Source organism: Hemicordylus capensis, chromosome 1, assembly GCF_027244095.1.
Source record: "Hemicordylus capensis ecotype Gifberg chromosome 1, rHemCap1.1.pri, whole genome shotgun sequence".
Classification (NCBI taxonomy): Eukaryota; Metazoa; Chordata; class Lepidosauria; order Squamata; family Cordylidae; genus Hemicordylus; species Hemicordylus capensis.
In genome coordinates, this window is record NC_069657.1 from 202,239,239 (window position 1) to 202,258,917 (window position 19,679).

At 38.4% G+C, this 19,679-nt stretch overlaps 2 protein-coding genes across 51 annotated transcripts in view; both read right to left on the minus strand.

Annotated features, from left to right (window-relative positions):
- TTN (titin) overlaps nt 1-19,679 on the minus strand; it is a 323,095-nt gene that overhangs the window by 134,673 nt on the left and 168,743 nt on the right. For 28 of the 50 annotated variants that reach the window (XM_053268886.1, XM_053268842.1, XM_053268718.1 and 25 more), the window contains 13 exons: nt 15,521-15,604; nt 15,099-15,173; nt 14,161-14,238; nt 13,542-13,625; nt 13,123-13,206; nt 12,520-12,603; nt 12,223-12,297; nt 11,920-11,988; nt 10,799-10,870; nt 8,580-8,678; nt 7,092-8,210; nt 3,623-3,718; nt 1,041-1,118 (listed from right to left, as the gene is read on the minus strand). In XM_053268886.1, the coding sequence (XP_053124861.1) occupies nt 1,041-1,118; nt 3,623-3,718; nt 7,092-8,210; nt 8,580-8,678; nt 10,799-10,870; nt 11,920-11,988; nt 12,223-12,297; nt 12,520-12,603; nt 13,123-13,206; nt 13,542-13,625; nt 14,161-14,238; nt 15,099-15,173; nt 15,521-15,604 (2,097 nt within the window). The remainder of the gene's footprint in view (nt 1-1,040; nt 1,119-3,622; nt 3,719-7,091; nt 8,211-8,579; nt 8,679-10,798; nt 10,871-11,919; nt 11,989-12,222; nt 12,298-12,519; nt 12,604-13,122; nt 13,207-13,541; nt 13,626-14,160; nt 14,239-15,098; nt 15,174-15,520; nt 15,605-19,679) is intronic. The other 22 variants (XM_053269001.1, XM_053268992.1, XM_053268985.1 and 19 more) reach the window with 7 other exon arrangements.
- LOC128333523 (titin-like) lies at nt 15,619-18,516 on the minus strand. Its single transcript, XM_053269024.1, has one exon. The coding sequence runs from the start codon at nt 18,512-18,514 to the stop codon at nt 16,970-16,972; it is 1,545 nt and encodes a 514-aa protein (XP_053124999.1). The 5' UTR covers nt 18,515-18,516; the 3' UTR covers nt 15,619-16,969.

The following is a 19,679-nucleotide window of genomic DNA, read 5'->3' on the forward strand; positions in this document are numbered from 1 at the left end:
AATGTTATTAATAAGAAAAATCTATAAGAATTACATGGGCAAAGATAATATAAGGTATCCACATAACATGCATCATTATAAATGACATCTCTTGTTTAGACTGGATTTACTATAATCCTCAGTCTTTGCACTTGGATAACAATTTTCTTCTCTTTCTCAAGCTGATGATTTAGTTTAAGAACTGATTGACATGTCAAATTAGTGTGACCTGGGAATCTATAGGAGTTCCTTGAAGAAGTCCCCTTTAAATGGGGGATGAAATTAAAATTTTGATTACTATATAGCCAGTGGCAAGAGAAATCATCATCATCATCATCATAATCACCAGCACTTTATTTATATAGCCAACCCATAACAATTGTTCTCTGGGTAGCTCACAAAGTAAAAAATATTACAGAAATAGGTAATAAAACATACAATTAAAAACACATTAAAAACAAACAAAAGCAAGAACTACAATAAAATACAACAAAGCACAAACTTTTTTAAAAAGCCTGGGTGATCATAAAGGTTTTCCTCTAGTGAACATAGTGATGGTGCCAGGTGAGACTCACTATGGAGGCTATTCTATAAATGGGGTGTCGCCACTGAAAAGGCCCTAGTAGCCATCCACCTCACCTCATCTGGTGAGGGTGCTCAAAGCAGGGCCTCTGTAGAGGATCTTAAGGTCTAGGTAGCGTCACGTGGGATAAGGCACAGTTTCAGGTAACCTGAAAGTGCTGACTGACTGAGTCTTTAACCTTGAGAATAACATGGAGATCAATACTTCCAGATGTCTGAGAATTTCCAGTGTTCTCTGGGATTTCTAGGAGGTCTTTTTAAACTTAGGATCAGAAGAACTAGAGCTGTTATTTATTTACTTCTTTATTTATTTATTTATTTCTTGATGCATCTATATATGTCTTTCTCAAGAGAGATCATATAGGTGGATCCACAAACAAGATGACTTCATGGCTGTGGTCGCACAATCTGTTATTAGAATAGCATAGGACTGGAATATTGTGGTACCAAAAACAATCCACATGGCTGTATAACTATACCTTTTTTCAGAATAACTTCTTCCTTAGGTGGAGGAGGGGCAGCTTCAGGAAGTTGTTTCCGTGGTTTCAGTCCAGGGGCTTAAAATAATATTAATTTCAGAATAAGTCTGCCAGTAATAACAGACATCTAAAACTTATCAGTACATACACCATAGATGCTTCATGTACAATGAAGCATCTAAAATCATCAGTCAGAAGGTAATTACACATGATGCTTCTGAGAAATATGAAAAAGGTTCTATCTGAAATATCATGGGTGGGGGAAGTAGTTCTCTTAGTTCTGGGTTTTCTGTTTTGCATATGCTTCCCCCACAAAAGATTTATTTATTTATTTAAATTTGACTTTGGGGTCCTCTATTTCTCAGATAATTTTATTTTTAAAAAAAATTAAAGTAGTTGTCAAAAAGCATTTTTGTAAAAGTCTCATTTCTGCATTTGACTCCTTTTAAAAAACTTCATTAAGGTGTTAATGTCAATCCAAAACAGCAGTGGAAGGGATTCACTGAGGGAGCACAGCAGACAGCACTTTCCCCTTCCACTGTTTTTTCACCAAAATTCTGTTCCGTCTGCCCTTAGTGGTTCTTTGAGATGCATGTCCTTTGGAAACATTTCTAGCCAATGAATACTGATAGCCTGCAGGCTGTGTTTGGCTTGTCACAGTTTTCCCCTAAGGAAAGCTCTTATCCATTTCCTCTAAAATGATTAAAGTAAAGTGTGCCGTGGAGTCGGTGTCGACTCCTGGCACCCACAGAGCCCTGTGGTTGTCTTTGGTAGAATACAGGAGGGGTTTATCACTGCCTTCTCCTGTACAGTATGAGATGATGCCTTTCAGCATCTTCCTATATCGCTGCTGCCCGATATAGGTACCAGCAGGGATTTGAACCAGTAACCTCATGCTTGCTAGGCAAGTCATTTCCTGCTGTGCCATGTGTAAATTACTGAAAAATGAATGTATTGGCTGGGAAAAAGGCTTCTTGAGGTGTATAGTTCTTGAGGCCTTACATCGCCTACCATTGTTCTACACTATTTGATCATAACTAGTTTCCCATGAGATCTATCACACGTTTGTCAGGAACAACATCCACTTGTTGACACATTAGTTGGTTTTTTAGGCACAATGTTCCTCTTCAAAAAAGCTTCAGAAAAGATAAGTGTTTTTTTAAAATATGAGTCTCTGTTAGTGACAAAAATATAAATTTTTGTCATTAACAAAAACTCATTGCACAGGGGGGAAAGCCATGTAAACTAAAGACTTATAAGCCATAGCTTCGTATCTTCCGCTCATTAGAAAACAATAATCAGCACACTCCAAAATAAAATGCTGAGAAATTCCATTTAAAGGTTATTAAAGGTGACCTTTAATGAGCAGAGGTCATCAGAACATTTTCATAACATGTTAGGACCTCACATTTGTCTGGGGAGGGTGGAAAAATCCCATCTATTAAAAAGCCAAATGCAACTCTTATAGGTCTAGGTCACACCTAGAAGGACCGAAACACATTTGACCTTTTCACCTCCACAGAGCCATAGGAGATTAGAAGATTGCCTCTCAAAACTGTGATATCTTACATGTGCATTTTTAAAAACTGATATTGTGATATCATTTCAGAATCTTAAAAAAATCAAAATGAAAAAGAGTGCTACATGTATTTGTTAATTTTAATTATATATTAACTTTCAGTAGTTCTTTTACACCTTTTCAAGCTCCAATGTCCCGGTCCATAATTCTAAACACTAGTTATTTCTCCATATGCATGCTTCGGACATATGCTTATTGAAAGAACTTTGGCTATTCTCAATCCATAAGACTAGTTTCAGACACTCAGTGTGTTTATGGACTTGTGAATCTCAAAAAGCAAGCAAATGGGCACATGTCAAATCACTTTTGAAACTTTGAGCGGGTGATATCCTGACTAATGAAGCTACTTGCATAAAGTCTGGAGTTAGCATTCCAGACCAGTAATGTTGTGCTGCCATTAGCATACTTGCACTTGTGCAACAGTTGCCCAACTATGGCATTCCTCATCTGTTTTCAAAGAAACATTTGCACAGGAGTACTATAGTGCAAGATCCCAATTCTGCAAATCCTTCTATTTCTGCACAACAATGGAATCTTCTTGTGCTAGTGCAATTTTGTTCGTTCGCAAATACCTCATTAGTCAGGATGTGATCCGATGATTTCAAAAACAAATGGTGATCTGCTGTACTGTGTAAAAAAGTATTGCTGGGTATACACAAGCTCTGAGCCATACTTAAGGAAACTCTCTGGAGTGTGTCAAGAAGTGTACAAAGAAAGACTTTGAAAATAGTAGCATTGTTTAAACAACTATCCTATAGATGAAAATCCACAAGTCGACAGAACAAGGCATAGTTGGGTATTTGTTGGGTATTTTCAGTGGATTAACCATCAGTGAGTAGGAAGATTAGATCAAAAAACCACTCAAACAACACTCAGTTAGACTAACATTAATATATTAAACATCACAATTTCAGGAAACACGATTATGTATAAATATACATTAGTTATTTAATAGGGGCTTTTAAGTAAAGATGTTAACACTGCTTTCAGTTTCTTTGGATACCTTTAAATGGAACCTTTTCCTCCTTAACTTCCTCTTTTGGTGGGAAAGGTACACGGGGTTTAGGTTTTGCAGGTATCTTCTTTTCTGGTTCTGGCTCTTTAAATGATATTGTGGGAGATTCAGTGTAAATGTAATCACTATACAACTCAAATATCTAATGAACCAATGAAAGGAAATTGCTTCTATAGATGCCATTAGTAAAACTCCCAGTAAGTACAAAAATAAGTTTGATGGGAAATATCTGATATGCCAAGGTTAAGAAATTAAGTCATTAGAGAAACCTCCAAGTTATTTAAATGGGGCAGGGTCCTATAAAGAAGTGTTTTCATGGTCAAAGAGAATGTGAATATCCAACAGAATGATAACAAGAAAAATGCAACATTGAAAACAAATACACATAAGACGATGTCACAGAGAATGGTCAAGGAGAATGTGGATGTCCGACACAAATGACTACAAGACAAATGCAATAATGAAAATAAATACACACAAATAAAAGACGAACGTACACATACTCCCAATAAGCAGACTCCATTCCTACCCGGTAAGATGGAGATGGTGAAAAAGAAAGAGTATGTTTTCCCCCTAACTAAGGAATATACCTTCTTCTGTTGGAATAATCTCTTCTTTTTCTGGAAGAGGAGCAGGTACTGGTTCTTCAGGTTCAATTTCCTCTGTAACTTCTGGCTCTTTAAAGAATATTGATAACTAGTATAAGATTGCCATTGAAGAGACTGGATGGCAAGAAGGATTGCTGACATATTACAAGTAACAGTGTGGTCGTTATATCAACATACTCATTCACACATAAGCAGACCAAGGATACTGTGCTATTTTTGTGCATAGACAGACCCTGTGGCTAGATGCAAGTTTGGACTGGCTTCTGGCCCCAGGAAATAAGGCATTCCTGTCTTGCTATACTCTCTATTCAAACAGTCAGCTGGAATGTATGTGGCTTAAAAATGCTAGGGTTTTTTTTCTAGGTAATAGTCACACATTGTAAAAAATCCCAACTGTTGCAGTTATATGACAGCAATTATACTGTATGTTCACGAGGGCAATTTTTGCGATTCAAAGATGTTAGGATAGGTTTGACAGCCAGTGATTTCACTTTTATAAAGTAAGAGTTCAAAATAGTAGAATATTATGATGAAAAATGTTCTAGGTTCGAAAAATTATTTTTTAACCCTCCATATTTAGAATCACCCAGCCATTAAATGTTGTGGCTTGAAATATATAGAATATAGAAAGTTTGTTCACTGAGTCTGCTATACAAAAATATTTCAAAAAGAAAGCACAGAGTACACTATCCCTGCATACTGTGGCCAGCATCCCGACTAACACTCCACCCATGCAAGCAAAGGAAATATATGCCCATTGTGAGAATCTACATTTCTGAAGTGCAGGTGCTTGCATGGGAAGAAGTGATTTAGATTATCTCTAGTTGCCATGGAAGTGCTCCATGTGACTTCTGGGTTGCATGGAGCCCTTCCTCTTATGTATGCCAGGGGGCCGCAGAAAATGGTAGTGGGGATCAGTGGAAATCGCTCCCCTGCACCGTCCCATGCATGAGCAGCTGTGCTTCAAAACAGTGGATGCTAGTACTGCACATGTAGTTTCTTTGCTTGCACGGGCTCAGAATTAGTAAGGATGTTGGTCAGTATGTTAACATATATGATCACATAAACTGTCAGACCAAACAATTTACAAACAACAGTATGGAGAAGAATGAGTTTGTTATTCATAAGGACATATACCTTCAACTGGAAGGAGTTCTGGCTCTTTAGGCACAGCAAGAGGAACTTTATCTTCTGACACAGCCTTCTTAGGCACTTCTGGCACTTCAAAAGATGTTAATTTGTTTTACTTTCAGGAATATTAATGGTGTACATAAAACATTAGTAGTGAAAATGGAGACACCAAAGATACTAATGTTATCATTGAATATTTGGACACAAACACATTTCTCTCCCCCACACCCCACACGTACAGTTCTGCTCAGCTGCATACATACATTTTCAATTCCAGCGACAGAATTAACTCAGAGAAAGTGTGTTTAAAAACCAAGATAATTATTTTCTCCATGGTTGAATGCTTGCTTGATGACAAAGTACCTTTCATAGGTGGAGGTTCTGGTTTTTTAGATGCAACAACAGGTACTTTCTTTTCTGGAACAGCTTTCTTGGGCTCCTCAGGCACTTTAAAGATAATATTTCTCTTTTTACTTTAAGAATTATTAAAACAAAAGATATTAAACATCAAGAAGGACAGTAAGTTAAAGATATGTAAAAAGACAAGACTAATGCTTGCTACACATGTATATGTAGATACACACAGACATATACACTATAGATGATAAAATTAGCTAAAAGGATTTTAGGCAAGACGGGACAGTAGAACAGACAATAGAGAAGAGTATTTTAAGGAACTTCAAGAAAAAAGAAGTTTTCTTCTTTAGATGCACATATCCGTGTTAACATGTACCTTTAGTTGGTGGTGGTTTGATTTTTTTAGTCACAGGAGTTGGTACTTTCTTTTCTTGGACAGCTTTCTTGGGTACCTCAGGCACTTTAAAGATATTAGTTGATTTATTAAAAGATAGGGGAAATAAAGCTCTATAAAATCACAGGCATATTAGACACTGAGTCATCCAATCACATATTAAGCTCCCCCCCCCCCCCCACAATTCTGTTTCCAAACAGGACTGAAACGTTTGACTTACCAGTGGGGTAATTAATATTAGATGATTGCAAATCTTTGCAAATATAAGTAAATTATCTTGCAGAAGCAGAAAGCATCATACTGTTTCTTATCTCTGTTTTGTGTACACACACACACACACACACACACACACACACACACACACACACACACACTGTATAGTACAGGTGGACCTCATTATTCATGGGGATTCCATTCTCGCCCATAGGCGCAAATACAGAAACCACGAATAAAAAAACCTTAACTATGGGAATTAGGGGGCTAGGTTCCGAACAGGAAAAAAATGTCTCAAAAGTGGGAAGAGGGTTGAAATAAGAGTGGAAATGAACAGTACCTTGCTCTCCAGGGCCACAGGGTTTGAGAAATGCTCCTGAAACCCCCCAAATTAGCCAAATTTTTGGCAAGGAATATTTTTTTAAAAAAGAAAAGAGCCTCACTATGACTCTGTGCTCTAAAATGGTTGCTGGAAGTGACCCTGGAAGTCATTTCCAGCCACTCCACAACCGCGAATAGGTGAATTTTAGCCTATTTTCACATCGTGTATAAAGAAACCAAGTCTCTATGACCTGTCCATGGATACACAAAACCACAGTTGCTGGAACCACAGGTGACGAGGGCCACCTGTACAATACAACTTTATCTACAAGACCAATTTTTGAATTGCTCAACATAAAGTTGGCAAAACCTGTCAAAATTCTGTTTAAGAAGAGACACATTTTTTTGCTGCAGATTACATTATGCCATGTACCTTTAACTGGCAGGCGTTCTGCTTTTTTAGGTTCAGCAGCAGGTTTTTCAGGAGGGGCTTCTGCAAGTTCAAGTTCTTCAGGTGAAATAACGGCTTCTGGTTCCTCCAGAACAGCAAGCTCATCAGTGACTTCAGGAACTTCAAAAATTGAGGCCTGCTCAGGTTCTTCAAATGCAGTTATGACATCTGTTACTTGATGTACAGAAACATGTTTTCGCTCTCTGTATCCAATAATAGTATGTACTTCTCTTTCTTCTTCTTCTTTTTCTTCTTCATGATACAAGGTACTTTTAAGTGGCGGACGTTCTGGCTTTTTAACTACAGGTTCTGGTTTCTTTGGTGGTGGTGCAAGTTCTGGTTTTTTAGCCACAACAATTTTTGGTTTTTTAGGCACAGCAACAGGTTCTGGCTTTTTAGGTGGAACTGCAGGTTCTGGCTTTTTAGGTACAGCAATAGGCTTTGCTTTTTTAGGGACAGCAGGAGGTTCTTTAGGAGCAGCAGGCACTTCCGGTTTTCTAAGAACTGGTTCAGGTTCAAGTTCAAGTTCAGGTTCAAGTTCAGGTTCAGGTTCTTCAGGTGCAATAATGACTTCATGTTCTTCAAGAACAGCTTCTTCAAGCTCATCAGTGACTTCAGGAACTTCAAAAATTGATACCTGCTCAGGTTCTTCAAATGCAGTTATGACATCTGTTACTTGATGTACAGAAACATGTTTTCGCTCTCTATATCCAATAATAGTATGTACTTCTCTTTCTTCTTCTTCTTCTTCTTCATGATACAAGGTACTTTTAAGTGGCGGACGTTCTGGCTTTTTAACCACAGGTTCTGGTTTCTTCGGTGGTGCTACAGGTTCTGTTTTTTTAACCACAACAATTTTTGGTTTTTTAGGCACTGCAACAGGCTCTGGCTTTTTAGGTACAGCAGCAGGCTTTGGCTTTTTAGGCACAATAACAGGCTCTGGTTCTTCAGGAACAGCAGAGACTTCTGGTTCTTCAAAAGTAGCAATAGGTTGAGGTTCTTCAAGCTCAACAGTGACTTCTGTTTCTTCAAGGTAAGTAATAGGCTCTGGTTCTTCAAGTACTGGTTCTGGTTCCTCAGGTGCTGCAAACCGTTCTGGCTCTTTAGGTAAAACAACAGGTACTTTTTTATTGGCATAGTTTTCTAAAGTGCTTTGAGTAGTTTAAAAGATATTAGTTTTACAGTAAGAATTTGGAAAGATATTTAGCTATAAAGAAGAGAACACAGTGAAACACAATGGACAGGTAAAACAAAATCAACAATAGTGCATTTTTCAGCTAGAGCACATAGAGAACAACCCTGATGTAATTAAGCACATCTAAGCATTTTAACTCATAGGATTGTGCCCACAATATAGTTTACAAAAAGCAATTTAAAGCAACACATCTACAGAACACAAAATGTTCAGACATATATTCCCTAAGCAAATAAAAACATATTCCTCATGATTACATTGATGCTGAGATGTACCTTTAACAGGAGGAGCTTCTGGTTTTTTAGGTACCGGCTTTTTAAGCACAGGAGTTGGTTCTTTCTCTTCAACGACAGGCTTTTTGGGCACTTCAGGCACTTTAAAGATATTATTTTATTTTTACTGTTATGTTTTGAAAAAACAATGACACATAAAAGACAAATATTGAAAATATCAAAGTTTAAGTAAAAAGATATAAGGAAGCACATACATACTTCCATCCTCAAAATACTGTACAAGCACAGCTACCATTAACTACAATTTACTTCAATAGGTTAGTGCCAGTTGAGCTATGAAGATGGAGGTGTCCTATACATATAGCATAACATACTCAAACAATACAGTACATGACAGATCGCCCAAAGTGTTGCTAAATGATGATAAATGATCAAGAGAAGAGAAAGATTGATTTCCTTCATGATTCCATCAAAGATGATGTATACCTTTGGCCAGTACCAATGACGTGTATAAAATATTGACAAAAACATAGAAACATAAAACATGAAGATCTAAAACATTATGCATTACATAAAACTAAAGATATGTCTTGCCCTCTCTCTTTTCTCTGTCATTAGAACAACTGTCAATGCAAACATACAGATAAAGAGAGGAACATCAAACCAAAGCAAAGCAGCCAGAACCTAAAGGGTATACTCGTGGGTCAAATGGGCCTTAAGCCAGAAATTGGCTTTTTAAAAGAACCAAAGTCACTGCAGGGCAATTCAATTTATTTATCATCCTTTTGTAGCACTGAAGATTTGTGTTTCAATTCTTATAAATCCAATGGACATCTTGTATGCTGTGTTATTCTCATAACTATTGCTAGTGTCTCTCTTGCATTTCTTTTTTACTTTGTGTGCCCCTTTGGGGACAGGGAACTATTTTCTCATTGATTTGCTTGTGTTTTCATTCCTTTTGCTCTACTGCCTAGAGCCTTTGGAGTCAGGTGGTATATAAATTAAATAAATAAATGATGACTTTGTGTGAATTTTGTGTTGAAAAGCAGTATACGATTAAAAGAATAGTAATCCCTCTAAATATATGGTTGGCACAAAGTTTTACTGTTCTTGCCTTTGGATGCTCATCAGTAATTTAGCATATAGAATAATTTACTGATTTTTAGTGTCCTAATCTCATATCGAGTACTATCCATAAAGGAATATAGTCTGTAATTGTCTATAAGCCTTTTCACAAGAGCATCCATTCCTGGGTTAGAGACAGATAACCCAGGATTGCAAGCTTGTGTGAACCAGAGCAAATCCTCCAAGCCCGGATATTCTGAATCTGGGTAAGCTTGTTTCCAACCCTTGATCATAACCCAGGTTAGTGCAGAGCTGCGACCCTTAGATCACTGATTGTGTGTCCGCTTTTTCTGGGTTTTGCAGCTGGCAGCTGGCCGCCATGTTTATGAAAGAATGCTGTGGCTACAAGGGCTGTGATCTGTGAGTGGCCACTCTGCACAGCACACTCTATGATCACTTGCTCAAAATGGCTTGAATGGAACTTGCCCTGGCTCCTTCCCCCTCATAGTCAATAAGCTGATGATGTCAGGAGGTAGAGCACACTTCCCCAGTGCTTGGGGGCTCCTTTTTTTTTAAAGCTCCTGGCTGCAGCAAGAGAGAATGTAGCTGCACTGCTTGTCTGAGAGCAGGTCTTGCAGAGACAACCAGAGGCTTTGCCCATCTGTCTTAACTAGGGTAAGAACCCTTCCCAGCCTCACACCACTCCCTTCTGATCGTATGTAGGATCCCAAGTCTCTGCCACCATTTTGTAAATTATCCCCTCTCTTATTCATATATTTGATTATGAAAATGTATAGGCTGCGTGATATATACCAAACAAGACTATGAAAATTTATAGGCTGTTTGATATATCCCTGGATCACAATTAACACTGTGGGCTTGGTCCAGACGAAGTTAAGCATGTTTCAGCCCCACTAATTTCAATGGGACAGATTGAAGCACATGCTAAAATGCCACTGAAATCAGTAGGACTTAAAAGTGCTTAACCTTGGCTGAAATACAGTGAATGTATTTGAAACACACCTCAATGACAAATGAAATACAAAGAACAGACATTAAGTCAGTTCAAAACGAAACAAGGCAAAAGTGAAATCCTACTCCATTAAAAGTCATGGGAGTTTTACCAGTGATTTCTATATAAACACAATTGCATCCAACGAGTTTCAATTTGTAATTATTTCAACATTGACAAATACCTTTAGCAGGGGGAGGTTCTGGTTTCTTAGGTACTTTTTCTTCTGGGACAATTTTCTTAGGCACTTCAGGCACTTAAAAGATATTGATTGGTTTTGAATTTGTAAGTATTAAAGTTATAAAAGATTTGAAAGCAATAAACATAAAACATGACCACAATGACATGGGCAATGATATCCAAATATTCTTATCTCACACTCTCCATGAACACAGTTTAAGGTATTTTATTTCTCTTCGTTCCATATCCTGACTTTTTAATTGTTGGTTTTTCCTGTAAAAAATACTTTTATGTCTAAAGTTCTGCAGTTTGGATTTACCCCAATTATTATTCCTTTCATGAAACCATCACAATAAATACTTGATGTTCATATTCACAAGGGGTGGAGATGCTGACCTGTTGCAAACCCATTAAGGTTCTCCATTATAAGAATTATACCTTTTATTTTTCAAGTAATGGAAACTTGGCTGCCAAATTGTCTGATTATGTAAAGCATGTGACAGCTACACATTTGACTGGAGAAAAATAAGGCCTATGCAGACAACTAAAACCTGTATACAAACTGCACATGGAAGGGCAAGTGGGAGTATGGCAGCTGGCCCTATCCTCAACATCAGTGGGCAGCACCCAGACCTTTGGCACAATGGTCTGTCATTGGAGGAAGCTCCTTCTATGAATGGAAAGAGGGATCCACTTGCACAAGGATCCCTTGTGTTTGTCCCTCAAGTTTCCTTCCATTCATGGAAGAGGTTTTCCTCGATGGTGCACTGTTGCACCATTTTTGTCTGAATGCTGCCTTACGTTTCGATCATTTCTTATGCCCAGAGCCTGTGCACATCAAAATGTATGTACATAGGCTCTGTTCATGTGATATGTGCAAAGGATAGTGTGTGCAGGGAGAGCCTACATGAGGATACCTGGTCAGCAAGGAAACCGCTGGGAGCCCCATGTAAGAGTGAGTTCATAAATAAATATGTTTTTAAAATCAGGCGAAACATCTTTTACAGATCTCACAGAAAAGGACATTTTGCGCATCATAGGGGAGAACAAACAGGACAAAGTGTAACATGTTAATCAGACTAAGAAAAGATGTCTCAATGTATTTATAGTGATGTTGACATGTACCTTTAGCAGGTGGAGCTTCTGGTTCACGTGGTTTCTTTTCTGGAATAACTTTCTTGGGAACTTCTGGCACTTTAAAATACATTGATCAGTTTTAATTTTTTGAATGTAGGATATGAGCAAAACATTAAGAAAAACATTAAAAGGAAAAACAAAGTTTATACAAGAAAATCAACTGATGCTAATTAGACATGATCATACAGTATCTACCACTGAAAAAATACAAGTAAATCTCAGGAAGTGGTGAACTTGAAAGATTGAAATATGTAAGATAACAGATATACTTTCCAATATGCTAACACATACCTTTGGGTGCTGGAGGTTCTGGCTTTTTCACGGCTACTTTTTCTTCTGGAGTGATTTTCTTTGGTACTTCAGGAACTTCAAAGAAAGCATATTGTTCTAAATCTCAGGTTTCAAAGATGTATGTGAAGTTTTAAAAAGAGCAAGCAAATAAGGGAGGATTAAACTAATATCTAAAAGTAAGAGTCTCAAAGACTACTATATTGGTAAATATCTAGTTATGTAAAGAGAAGATGACTTAAAACTGTGTGTGGAAAACACATCATAAGTTATTTATAGTTTCCTCATCATGACATGTACCTTTAGCAGGAGGTGGCTCTGGCTTTTTGAGCTCAGGAACCTTTACTTTCTCTTCAGGGACCACTTTCTTGGGTACTTCAGGAACTTTAAAGACAAGATTTTCTTTTTATTTGACATCTGAGGATGTGTTTAAAATGCTAAGAACACATGGCATTCATAAAATACAGAAATCTCATGAATACAGACAAGACAACACTGTCTTTCAATGGATTTACCCTACTGGAGAGAACCAACAAAAGTATGTCACAGTTTGAGTACCAAAGGTGAGGCTGCTCCACACAAGAAAACACACAGATATAAATCTGTACCTTCTTGTCCTTCCTTCAAAGAAGGCATATTAAGTATAGGGGTGTGCGCAGTCTGCGTGCAGCAGTTCGGTCTGAATTTGGACTGAACCACCACTTTGCGAACTGGTTCAGTTGGATCTACCAGATGGGCTGGTCAAACTGACAGGTTGGCTTGAACCAGTTCAGAGTGGTTTGCAAGTGAACTGCTCAAACTGCCCAGTTCGTGGCAGACTGGTTCAACTTAGTGCAAACCCCTAATTAAGTATGAATCCAAAGAATTTAAAAAGCTGTTCATAATGTTATTAGCAATACATACTTTTAGCAGGTGGAGCTTCAGGTTCCTTAGGCACTTCAGCTGGTACTTTCTTTTCTGGAACAACTTTCTTAGGCACTTCAGGCACTAAAAATATAAATATCCTTTTATCATGAATGGCATAAAAACAAAGCAGTTACCGAAAACAATATAAAACAGCAGCCACATTTCTATCATTCAAGTTTGTAATACAGTAATATTGTGGACATACTGGCTAACATACAGACTAACATGGCATGTGTCAAATAGGAAAGAGGGACTGGAAAAATTGCCTCTCCCTGTTGCACATGTAAAACTTTATCCGACCTGTGCAACGGTAGTCTGGATGTCAGCTGCAATGTGCTAACACAGATAGGCATTGCTTTAAAAATGTGTAGTACTACCACACAAAGACATTGCTGTTCTCGAAAAATGAGACATACCTTTAGCCGGTGGAGGTTCTGGCTTCTTTGGTACAGCAACTTGTACCTTCTCTTCTGGGGGAGGTTTCTTTGGTATTTCAGGCACTTTAAAACAATAGCTTGTATTAATGCTAGGAACATTAAGCATGTAAAACATTTGTGTGTGTTAATACAAACACAGAAAAGTACTCTACTGGATGGACATAATCCAATATCCATTATGCCTGTCTTTTAAAACTGAACTTGTAGAAGACAATGGGTTGAATCCAAACAAATGCAAGCGGAAGGAAGATCATGGAAGTGGTCATTACTGCTCCCCTCCTCACTGCATCCTCCTAGAAGCTGTTTCTGAGGGTTGAGGGACCCTCGGGAACATGATGGTATGTGGCACAGGCAGATGCAGGGGGAAGGGAGAATAATTTAAACTCACAGAGGCCTCTTGCATGAGCACAGTTTTGATCCAAACCATTGTATACACAGCATTACTAATATCCCACTGAATATACAGCATGTACTGCAGCAGTTATGATTTTGGGTGAATCAAAATGAGACTGAAAGAAATGAAGTGCAGCTATTGAAAATCATAACAACAGAATGACAAGAGTGCATATCATTGGTTAATTTTATAAGTCCCATGTACCTTTAGCTGGTGGTGCTTCTGGTTTTTTAGGCACAGCAACCTTCTCTTCTGGAACATGTTTCTTAGGTACCTCTGGCACTATTAAAGGATGAGTATTAGTTTTGGTTACTCTTTGGCACCAAAGTAATGGCAAACAGCACACATAATATGGTGAGAACCAGCACTTTGAATTGGACCCAGAAGCAAGCAGGCAACCAGTACAGCGACTGTAAAAGAGGTGTGACACTATCAAATCTACGGCCACCCATGAGGAGGCGGGCTGCTGCATTCTGGACTAGTTGAAGCTTACAAATTGTTTTCAAAGGCAGCCCTAGGTAGAGCGCATTACAGTAATCCAAATGAGAGGTAACACAGGCATGAGTTACTGTTGCCAGGGCCTGCCGGTTGAGGAAAGGCCATAACTGGCGAACCAGCTGAAGCTGGGCAAAGGCACCCCTGGCCATGGCCTCCATCTGCTGTTCAAGCAGGAGCTGCAAGTCCATAATTTATTAATGAATTAATTTATAAACAAATAAATAAATAATATGTTTCATAAATAAAAGTGAAGGGACAGAAAATAGATCACTCAAACCCAAACTAACAATGAAATCATAAGCACAGTTATTAGGAAGTAATTCCCACTGAATATGCATTCAGGACAGCATGTACACTTAGGTTCACTTCCTTTAGAACACGTCCTATTGATTGCCCAAACAAGTATTAGGACTGGGCAGTAATTCATCTAACACTAGCCTTTCTTGATTTGCAAATATCATGGGCACTAAAAAGAGTTTACTGCAGAAAAAGAGAATTTGGATTTAGGTATCAAATCATAAGGCTTGGAGATTATAATTTATAATATGAAATTGGTAATGTATATTTGTAAGAACAAGATAGACACCATTATGCTTCCTGGCCCAGCCATCACCCACTGCTATTTTATCTGTAGCAAGATGTACCTTTAGCTGGAGGAGCTTCTGGCACAACAGCAGGCACCTTCTTTTCTGGGACCACCTTCTTGGGCACCTCAGGCACTTTAAAGAAACAGCATTACTTTCTGTTATATTTCAGAATGTTAAAACGAAGGGTAAAGTGTTAAGAATCAAGAGACACTTTAGAGGAGTATCAGGAAGGTTAGTGCTGATTTCAAATGCAAGCACACACTATCCACAATCTTGCACGCAGTTGTGCACACCCAAGTTCCATTGTAACCAGCAGAACGTAAGTGTGCGTAACTCTTTGGATTGTGGCCAATATATATTTCAACATTTCCAATTAAGAAATGAAGCCTTTTTTTTTTTTTTAAGAAAGAACGATCAAGAGTGGGACAGAAGGCATACAATACAATTTTTCTTCAGAATGGCACCAAGCTGAGGAATACCTTTAGCAGGTGGAGGTTCTGGTTTTTTGGGTACTGCAATGGTTATTTTCTCCTCTGGCACAGCCTTCTTGGGCACCTCAGGAACTTTAAAGATATTAGTATATTTTATTTTGAAGAATTCCAAAAGGTTCATAACACAATATGAAGAAGTTAAAAAGATAGCAAAATGTACTTTCAAACGAACAGACAAAGACAAAAGGACATGAAATGATGCTAGCAATAATGGCCGCAAAGGCACACAGATGCATTCTTAATAGGAAGCAAGAAGTTCCATATTACATTGCTTACAACTTTGCTCAACATGCTGTAGGTGAACTATGAATGAGTGCCATGCCATTATGTCACTTGTCCCTGAATACTGTCCTGCCCAGAAGGCAAATCTAAGTAATATTTCCAGTAAAAGACGACACTGGCTTAAGAATGTCTAGCTCAGGTTCATCCATACAAGACCCACCATGTATTAAGTAGTCATGTTTTCAGTTGAGCCTTTGTAGTCTTCTGTTATTGGCTTCTGTAAATGGTTGGTGCTCAACTTAATCTAGGAAAGCCTTCAAAATGGCTATTGTATCTATTTTGTAAGAATATTCCCAGTACAAAGACTCCCTGCTAAAGTGTTTAGCTAAGATTTTTGTTATGAATTTTTACTTCTATACTAAGATTTTCCCTTTCATCTTCATATCTGAGCCTCTGTTTTCTAAAACATCGAGGTTGTTCTCACAAGCAGCCTAGCCCAGCTTATGTGGAGTGCTGGGATCCACATGGATCCCGGTGCTCCCGGCCAGCCTAACCCCGCTCCCAAGCCCAGCTCTTAGCTGAGGTTAAGGGAGCAAGCGCTCCTTTAACGCAGCTGTCGGGATTGTGACTCCCCTCAGGCAGCAGGCAGCCTGAGGAGACACAGAGATGGGCACCTAAAGTGTCCATCTGATGGGGGATCCCATCAATGCACTGCACTCAGGATGCTGTGCACTGTGGAATATCTGGAGGCTGGGATGCGTCATGCTGTCCTCTGGAGCTCCATGCTGCTTGGTGCACCGTGGCAGCATTTCTGTGATTATCTGGGGTGGGGTGGGGTGGAGTAGCCTCCCCACCCTGCCTGCCCAGTTACGTGAATGGCCCCACAATGTTATGGTTCTTGGTAAAGTGAAGTATGTACATGAATCTAGATCTGGAAGGATGGTTTTTTTAAAAAAGAATATGAAATGTTGATTTATCAGGGAAACAAACAGCCTTTAAAAATCAATTTCTCAGCAGAACTTCTCATAGAATATGAACAGTTACTCTTCTAGGACAGGTTTCTTTACATCAGAAACTTAAAAGATATTAGGTTGTGTTAATTGTATGAAATGAAGACAATAATGATGAAGGTAATAGCAAGAAGACAGACAGACAGACAGACATATGTAACATGATTTGACGCTAAAACCTGACATTATTTTGACATATTCACATTTACATATTACAAGGAGGCTGTACAAATACAAAAAGAGATCTCACACAAAGAAAACATTTTCCCCAAGCAAAACATGTCTTGAAACAAGAGTGGGCTTTTGCCCCCAGATGACATCTACCTTTTAATGGTGGAGACTCAATTGCTTCAGGTACAGGTTCAGGTACATAAAGTTCTGGTTTTACAGGTTTAGTGACAATCACCTTCTCTTCTGATACTTGAGGCTCTATTGCTTTAGGCATCACTTCTGGTTCTTTGTATTTGGCAATGGGTGCCTTCTTTTCTGTCACTTGAGCCTCTATTGTTTCAAGATCTTCAATAGGTTCTTGTTTGCTTGGCCTGAGAATTATCTTCTCTTCTGGCACTCGAGCCTCTCTTGTTTTAGGCACCATCTCTGCTTTTTTAGGTTTAGCAATGGCTACTTTCCTTTCTGGGATTTGAGCCTCTACTATTTCAAGATCCTCTACACGTTCTGGTTTTTGGGGTTTGGCAACAGCTATTTTTACTTCTAGCATTTCAGGCTCTACTGTTTCAGAAACTGCAACAGATTCTGGTTGTCTAGATTTGGCAAGAGCTACCTTCTCTCTTGGCACTGGAGGCTCTACTATTTTAGATACCACAACAGGCTCTGCCTTTTTAGGTTTAGCAGTGGCTACCTTCTTTGCTGGCATTTGAGTCTGGATTATTTCAAGATCCTCAATGGGTTCTGGTTTCTTGAGTTTGGCAATAGCTATCTTTTCTTCTTCTAGCACTTCAGACTCTACTATTTCAGGAACAACAACAGGTTCTGGTTGTCTGGGTTTGGGAAGAGCTATCTTCCCTCTTAGCACCTGAGGCTCTACTATTTTAGGCACCACAATAGGCTCTGGCTTTTTAGGTTTAGCAATGGCTGCTTTCTTTGCTGGCACTTGAGCCCCTACAGTTTCAAGCTCCTCAGCAATTTCTATTTTATTGATTTTGGCCATAGTCATCCTCTCTTCTAGCACTCGGGTCTCCTCGGTTTTAACCAACAAAGCTGACTCTGGTTTTTTAGGTTTAGCCATGGCTACCTTCCTTTCTTGCACTTGAGTCTCCACTCCTTCAAGCTCCTCAACAAGTTCTAATTTCTTGAGTTTGGCCAGAACTATCTTCTCTTCTAGCACTTGAGTCTCCTCTGTTTTAGCTAACAGAGCTGGCTCTGGTTTTTTAGGTTTAGCAATGACTACCTTCTTTTCTGGAACTTGAGCCTCTACTGTTGTAAAAACCACAGTAGATTCTAGTTTCTTGCGTATGGCAATACCTCTCTTCTCTTCTAACTCTTTGGGCTCTTCTGTCTCAGGCACTACAGTAGGTTTTGGTTTTCTGGCTGTAGCTATGGCTGCTTTCTTATCTGGCATCTGAGGCCCTGCTGGTTCTGATATATAAACAGATTCTGGTTTGGACAGTTTAGAAACAATTTCCTTCTCTTCTGGCATTTGAGGTTTTGCTGTTGGTTCTGCTTGTCTATGTGTAGAAACTGGCTTTGGTTTTTCAAGTGCCATCATAGTGGATCTCTTCCCTTCTGCCATTCTTTTTCTGGGCACCTCAGGCACTTTAAATAAAATTAATTCCTTATGAGAATTTGTAAAATACAAATTACAAATAGCAGCAAGAATTAAATAATGAAGAATTGCCATTCCCCTGACTTTCTTGCTTTATATGTTCTTTGCAGAGATAATGTACCTTTAGTAGATGGAATTTCTTGTTTCTTAGGGATGATGTCGGGAATTATTTCTTCTATTTCTTCTAGGAGAATTTCTTCATATGCTTCTGCCACTTTAAAGATATTAGTTTTCTTTGAGACATATAAAATCAGGAAATCATGGGACAATGACATAATTAATGACTGAGAACAGACAGCCCAGGCATAGTTAATGAGGAACACACTTCTGCTTCAGAAGCAGGCCCCTAGAGAATATATAGTTTCATCCCTCTGAAGCCAATTGGATGAAGCCTGTTAACATCAAAGTACTCCAGCCTAAGTGATTTCTGGTTTATAGTTATTGTATCATTCAGTTAAGTTCTGACACCCTACCTGCATTTCCCCCCATTAGCTTATTCTCATACTTTCCCCTTTTCTACCAGATTTTCTTCCTGCCCTTAAATCTTTATGAGTTTTTTTAAAGGTTATATCAGGGACACACAGAAAAGAGTCTACAAAATTTAATTGGTTCTTTTTTTCTGATTTAGCTATTGCAAAATTTCCAGTTATTCATCCATTCAATTATCCATTCATTGAGTATCATCCATTCAATGAGTATCCCATTAATTGTGTATGTGGCATATACATTACACTATTATAGATACCACTAATATTCTGAAAATCTGGGCTTAGATTCTGTAACATAGAAATATTGATAGGTTAGAAGATTATTTCCTTCACATTCTAACTGAAGCTGCATGTCCCTTCTATGGGTATACCTTCTTTCCTATACTGGAATGGACACTTGTTTCTTTATCACAGGTACCTCAAAAATGTTTCAGGATTTTAAATATGTAAAACACAAACAGACAAACCAAAGAAACAATTTATTACGTTAGTCAGTCAGAAATTTATGTTAGTGAACTATGACAGTGGCTTGCTTTCAATGCTTGGAAATTTGTTCATTTATAAACCACATTAATTGAACAGCTGATGTACCTTTAGCCGCTGGGAGATCCAGTAGTTTAGAAAACTTTGTAGGAACAATCTTC

Bases quoted from the DNA above. Each gene is read 5' to 3' on its own strand.
- LOC128333523 (XM_053269024.1), bottom strand. From the start codon at position 18,514: ATGGCAGAAGGGAAGAGATCCACTATGATGGCACTTGAAAAACCAAAG.